Source organism: Thunnus albacares, chromosome 11, assembly GCF_914725855.1.
Source record: "Thunnus albacares chromosome 11, fThuAlb1.1, whole genome shotgun sequence".
In the NCBI taxonomy this organism is placed as follows: domain Eukaryota; kingdom Metazoa; phylum Chordata; class Actinopteri; order Scombriformes; family Scombridae; genus Thunnus; species Thunnus albacares.
In genome coordinates, this window is record NC_058116.1 from 33,973,295 (window position 1) to 33,980,794 (window position 7,500).

Genomic DNA, 7,500 nt, shown 5'->3' on the forward strand with positions numbered 1-7,500 from the left:
ACTGTCATTTTTATCTGCAAACAAATGCATATTATTATTATTTCTAATAATAATAATATTTATTTATAGAACAGTTTTTAAATCCACATTACAAAGTGTTAAAGGACGAGTTCACAGTTCATCAGTCAGTCATTAAACCAACAGTCAGTGTGTTTCTGTCTGTAATCATACTGACCATTAGAAGATCCCTTCATAATGACCTTACAATGGAAGTGATGGAGGACAAAATCCACAGTCTGAAGCTAATATGAAGCTTCAGCGTCCAAATGAGTCAAATCAAGTAGATATCTTTCAACGTTACAGTCTTTTTAGTGGCAAAGTTCCTCTTTTTGTTACTATACTTCCACCTGCAGCTCAACAGGGAAACACTGTCCGAGGAAACACAAAGAGGGAATTTGATGCTAAAAAGACTGTAAATGTGTCAGATATCCACTTGATATGACTAACTCAGACTGATGAAGCTGAATAGAAGCTTCACACAGACTTTAAATGCATTGAAAACACATTTGAAGGATCTTTAATATCCAGTATGAACAGGAGGAATGATTACAGACACCTGACTGCTGGTATAACACACTGGGAACACTGGGAACACTGGGAACTGTCCTTTAATAAGGGTAGCAAAATAAGACAGGCGAGATAAAGCAGGAAGAGAAACCAGTTTACAAAACCTTATAATCCTTGTGAAGCATACTGGGAGCCTCTGAGACGAGGCTGAAGCATACTGGGAGCCTCTGAGATGAGGCTGAAGCATACTGGGAGCCTCTGAGACGAGGCTGAAGCATACTGGGAGCCTCTGAGACGAGGCTGAAGCATACTGGGAGCCTCTGAGATGAGGCTGAAGCATACTGGGAGCCTCTGAGATGAGGCTGAAACATACTGGGAGCCTCTGAGATGAGGCTGAAACATACTGGGAGCCGCTGAGACGAGGCTGAAGCATACTGGGAGCCTCTGAGACGAGGCTGAAACATACTGGGAGCCGCTGAGACGAGGCTGAAACATACTGGGAGCGGCTGAGACGAGGCTGAAGCATACTGGGAGCCTCTGAGACGAGGCTGAAACATACTGGGAGCCTCTGAAGCATACTGGGAGCTTGGGTTTGGGTTAGAAGTTCAGCAGCTGAGTTTGGTTGACGGCAGGTGTTTCTGATGCTTTTGTCTGTATGACAGCAGCTGTTATTCAGACTTATTGATGAACACGTCTGTCTCATTGAACTGGTTTTGTTTCAGCGTTGAGACGGAGCTGCTGGAGAACGTCCAGCTGACAGAGAGAGAAACGCTCCACCTGCTGGAGATTCACACTCTGAAGGTGAGTTACAGTATTCTGCTTCATTCTCCTGTCAAATAAATTCACCTAAAACAGAATCTGTCTCTCTGTCGTCCTCCTGTCTGTCTCTGTTGCTGGTGTCTCTCTGTCGTCCTCCTGTCTGTCTCTGCTGCTGGCGTCTCTCTGTCGTCCTCCTGTCTGTCTCTGCTGCTGGTGTCTCTCTGTCGTCCTCCTGTCTGTCTCTGCTGCTGGCGTCTCTCTGTCGTCCTCCTGTCTGTCTCTGCTGCTGGCGTCTCTCTGTCGTCCTGTCTGTCTCTGCTGCTGGTGTCTCTCTGTCGTCCTGTCTGTCTCTGCTGCTGGCGTCTCTCTGTCGTCCTCCTGTCTGTCTCTGCTGCTGGCGTCTCTCTGTCGTCCTCCTGTCTGTCTCTGCTGCTGGTGTCTCTCTGTCGTCCTCCTGTCTGTCTCTGCTGCTGGTGTCTCTCTGTCGTCCTCCTGTCTGTCTCTGCTGCTGGCGTCTCTCTGTCGTCCTCCTGTCTGTCTCTGCTGCTGGTGTCTCTCTGTCGTCCTCCTGTCTGTCTCTGCTGCTGGTGTCTCTCTGTCGTCCTCCTGTCTGTCTCTGCTGCTGGCGTCTCTCTGTCGTCCTGTCTGTCTGTCTCTGCTGCCGGTGTCTTCCTGCAGGCGGCGCTGGAGAGAGAGCAGCTGGACCGCCGGCGAGCAGAAGAGGAAGCTGCTGACGCCAGACACGCCCTGCAGAAGGTACGTGTTTAAACTGAAGATCTGAACTTAGTGGTCCACTTGTGAATGAGTCAAAGCTTTCAGCCACGTCTCACAGTCTTCTTCAAGCCTCAGAGACACTTGTTATTATATTAATATATAATATTCACATTAAACTACCAGCTGAGGATCATTAAACTACCAGCTGAGGATCAATAAACTACCAGCTGAGGATCATTAAACTACCAGCTGAGGATCGTTAAACTACCAGCTGTTTCTAAATGACATTAAACAGCTTTGACTGTATATATTTTCTCTATGATGACGTCATCACATATGTATGATTACATGTCTCTGATAACAGTCTCCCTCCTCTCAGTCCAGGGAGTGTGTGCTGCATCTCTCGTCCTCTGAGTGTTTGCTGAAGCGGGAGGTGGAGGAGGGCCGGGACGCTCTGGACAAAATGGCCGCCTTGAGCTCGGCTGTGGCCTCAGACAAGAGAGAGCTGAACAAACAGCTGCTGCAGGTGTGACAGCTTTCTTTACCTTCTGTCTCTAGAGACAATTACACACATGAACTCTGGAAAATGTCCAGACATCTTCCGGAGTTGCCCTTTCACACATGTAGCACCCAGCAGGAGATTGTCTGTGTCAGACGCGTTCGCACCTACTGGAAATACTCTGTTTGCTTCAGGCGAGGGAGTGGGGTTAGGACTGCAGGAGGGCAGCAGGAGGGCAGCAGGAGGGCAGCAGGAGGGCAGCAGGAGGGCCGCAAGAGGGGTGCTGGAGGACTGCAGGAGGGCAGCAGGAGGGCAGCAGGAGGGCAGCAGGAGGGCAGCAGGAGGGTCGTGCCCGCTCGCTCCCTGCGTGATGGAGAAATTATTGTCCAATGTCACTTATGCTGAAGAATAAAGATCAAGAAATTCCACAAGCTCCAGTTGATGCTTACTTGAATATATTAAGTTTATTGAAAACAAATATCTGATTTCAGAGAAACCTTTGACACAGCGTGCACATGGATACGGTCACACCAAACACTTAAAGATGCACCAGAAACAGTTCTTCCAGTATAGCACAGCAACCTGACAGGGAGGGAAATGGTCAGCCAGGGTCAGAGTGAGCTCTAATTGTAAATAATGAAGACAGTCCATCCAAGGATACTTGATCTCTTCTCCTGGCGTCTCAGTAAAACATCTTTCATGAGAGACCATGAAGATTATAGCAACAGAAGCCCTGTAGATTAAATCATCATGACATGGCTTAAATTACAACATTCCTTTACAAACATATAGCCCATAAATTGAACATTGTACATCTTCCTTCACAAATGAACATTTTTTCTCTGGCGCTGTGAATTCTACGGATGATGACCTGTATTCACACAGCGAGCCGGCAGGTTAAAGTCCGTTTGATGTCCGATGCGACTGACTCGGTCATTTGTAATGTCTGGATAATGTCTGGATAATGTCTGGATTGCAGTGCATGTGTGAAAAGGGCGTATCAGTGAGGCTGCCTGACCTGTGTGTGTTTCCAGGTGGAGTGTGAGCTGGCAGACAGCCAATCACAGATGCAGGCTCTGAGGTCAGAGGTCAGCTCTCTGCAAAGGGAAGTCCAAACCCTCAACATGGACTGCAGCCTGCTCAGGTGAGTTTGGTTTCCATGATTCAATATTTGTATCTTAATCCTGAATATAAACACTTTAATCCTGAATATAAACCTTTAATCCTGAATATAAACCTTTAATCCTGAATATAAACACTTTAATCCTGAATATAAACCTTTAATCCTGAATATAAACCTTTAATCCTGAATATAAACACTTCAATCCTGAATATAAACCTTTAATCCTGAATATAAACACTTTAATTCTGAATATAAACCTTTAATCCTGAATATAAACCTTTAATCCTGAATATAAACACTTTAATCCTGAATATAAACCTTTAATCCTGAATATAAACACTATAATCCTGAATATAAACACTTTAATCCTGAATATAAACCTTTAATCCTGAAATTAAACCTTTAATCCTGAATATAAACCTTTAATCCTGAATATAAACACTTCAATCCTGAATATAAACCTTTAATCCTGAATATAAACCTTTAATCCTGAATATAAACACTTCAATCCTGAATATAAACACTTTAATCCTGAATATAAACCTTTAATCCTGAATATAAACACTTTAATCCTGAATATAAACCTTTAATCCTGAATATAAACACTTTAATCCTGAATATAAACACTTTAATCCTGAATATAAACCTTTAATCCTGAATATAAACACTTTAATCCTGAATATAAACCTTTAATCCTGAATATAAACACTTTAATCCTGAATATAAACCTTTAATCCTGAATATAAACACTTTAATCCTGAAATTAAACCTTTAATCCTGAATATAAACACTTCAATCCTGAATATAAACCTTTAATCCTGAATATGAACACTTTAATCCTGAATATAAACCTTTAATCCTGAATATGAACACTTTAATCCTGAAATTAAACCTTTAATCCTGAATATAAACACTTCAATCCTGAATATAAACCTTTAATCCTGAATATGAACACTTTAATCCTGAATATAAACCTTTAATCCTGAATATGAACACTTTAATCCTGAATATAAACCTTTAATCCTGAATATAAACATTTTAATCCTGAATATAAACACTTCAATCCTGAAAATAAACCTTTAATCCTGAATATAAACACTTCAATCCTGAATATAAACCTTTAATCCTGAATATAAACCTTTAATCCTGAAATTAAACCTTTAATCCTGAATATAAACACTTTAATCCTGAATATAAACCTTTAATCCTGAAATTAAACCTTTAATCCTGAATATAAACACTTCAATCCTGAATATAAACCTTTAATCCTGAATATAAACACTTTAATCCTGAATATAAACCTTTAATCCTGAATATAAACCTTTAATCCTGAATATAAACACTTCAATCCTGAATATAAACCTTTAATCCTGAATATAAACACTTTAATCCTGAATATAAACACTTTAATCCTGAAATTAAACCTTTAATCCTGAATATAAACCTTTAATCCTGAATATAAACCTTTAATCCTGAATATAAACCTTTAATCCTGAATATAAACACTTTAATCCTGAATATAAACACTTCAATCCTGAATATAAACCTTTAATCCTGAATATAAACACTTTAATCCTGAATATAAACAATTTTATCCTGAATATAAACCTTTAATCCTGAATATAAACCTTTAATCCTGAATATAAACACTTTAATCCTGAATATAAACACTTTAATCCTGAATATAAACCTTAAATCCTGAATATAAACCTTTAATCCGGAATATAAACCTTTAATCCTGAATACAAACCTTTAATCCTGAATATAAACACTTAAATCCTGAATATAAACCTTTAATCCTGAATATAAACCTTTAATCCTGAATATAAACACTTTAATCCTGAATATAAACCTTTAATCCTGAATATAAACACTTTAATCCTGAATATAAACACTTTAATCCTGAATATAAACACTTTAATCCTGAATATAAACACTTTAATCCTGAAATTAAACCTTTAATCCTGAATATAAACCTTTAATCCTGAATATAAACCTTTAATCTTGAATATAAACATTTAATCCTGAATATAAACCTTTAATCCTGAATATAAACCTTTAATCCTGAATATAAACACTTTAATCCTGAATATAAACACTTTAATCCTGAAATTAAACCTTTAATCCTGAATATAAACCTTTAATCCTGAATATAAACATTTAATCCTGAATATAAACACTTTAATCCTGAATATAAACCTTTAATCCTGAATATAAACACTTTAATCCTGAATATAAACACTTCAATCCTGAATATAAACCTTTAATCCTGAATATAAACACTTTAATCCTGAAATTAAACACTTCAATCCTGAATATAAACTTTTAATCCTGAATATAAACCTTCAATCCTGAAATTAAACACTTTAATTCTGAATATAAACATTTAATCCTGAATATAAACCTTTAATCCTGAATATAAACACTTTAATCCTGAATATAAACCTTTAATCCTGAATATAAACCTTTAATCCTGAATATAAACACTTTAATCCTGAATATAAACCTTTAATCCTGAAATTAATCCTTTAATCCTGAATATAAACACTTTAATCCTGAATATAAACCTTTAATCCTGAATATAAACACTTTAATCCTGAATATAAACACTTTAATCCTGAATATAAACACTTTAATCCTGAATATAAACATTTAATCTTGAATATAAACCTTTAATCCTGAATATAAACATTTAATCTTGAATATAAACATTTAATCCTGAATATAAACCTTTAATCCTGAATATAAACACTTTAATCCTGAATATAAACACTTTAATCCTGAATATAAACACTTTAATCCTGAATATAAACACTTTAATCCTGAATATAAACACTTTAATCCTGAATATAAACCTTTAATCCTGAATATAAACACTTTAATCCTGAATATAAACACTTTAATCCTGAATATAAACCTTTAATCCTGAAATTAAACCTTTAATCCTGAATATAAACCTTTAATCCTGAATATAAACACTTTAATCCTGAATATAAACCTTTAATCCTGAATATAAACCTTTAATCCTGAATATAAACACTTCAATCCTGAATATAAACCTTTAATCCTGAATATAAACACTTTAATCCTGAATATAAACACTTTAATCCTGAATATAAACCTTTAATCCTGAAATTAAACCTTTAATCCTGAATATAAACCTTTAATCCTGAATATAAACACTTTAATCCTGAATATAAACCTTTAATCCTGAATATAAACACTTCAATCCTGAATATAAACCTTTAATCCTGAATATAAACACTTTAATCCTGAATATAAACACTTTAATCCTGAATATAAACCTTTAATCCTGAAATTAAACCTTTAATCCTGAATATAAACCTTTAATCCTGAATATAAACACTTTAATCCTGAATATAAACCTTTAATCCTGAATATAAACCTTTAATCCTGAATATAAACACTTCAATCCTGAATATAAACCTTTAATCCTGAAATTAAACCTTTAATCCTGAATATAAACCTTTAATCCTGAATATAAACATTTAATCCTGAATATAAACACTTTAATCCTGAATATAAACCTTTAATCCTGAATATAAACACTTTAATCCTGAATATAAACACTTCAATCCTGAATATAAACCTTTAATCCTGAATATAAACACTTTAATCCTGAAATTAAACACTTCAATCCTGAATATAAACTTTTAATCCTGAATATAAACCTTCAATCCTGAAATTAAACACTTTAATTCTGAATATAAACATTTAATCCTGAATATAAACCTTTAATCCTGAATATAAACACTTTAATCCTGAATATAAACCTTTAATCCTGAATATAAACCTTTAATCCTGAATATAAACACTTTAATCCTGAATATAAACCTTTAATCCTGAAATTAATCCTTTAATCCTGAATATAAACACT

General features: G+C 36.0%; 1 protein-coding gene across 5 annotated transcripts in view; it reads left to right on the forward strand.

Annotated features, from left to right (window-relative positions):
* si:dkey-230p4.1 (trichohyalin) overlaps window positions 1–7,500 on the forward strand; it is a 34,457-nt gene that overhangs the window by 14,197 nt on the left and 12,760 nt on the right. For all 5 annotated transcript variants that reach the window (XM_044365684.1, XM_044365687.1, XM_044365685.1 and 2 more), the window contains 4 exons: window positions 1,230–1,308; window positions 1,945–2,022; window positions 2,360–2,506; window positions 3,514–3,623. In XM_044365684.1, the coding sequence (XP_044221619.1) occupies window positions 1,230–1,308; window positions 1,945–2,022; window positions 2,360–2,506; window positions 3,514–3,623 (414 nt within the window). The remainder of the gene's footprint in view (window positions 1–1,229; window positions 1,309–1,944; window positions 2,023–2,359; window positions 2,507–3,513; window positions 3,624–7,500) is intronic.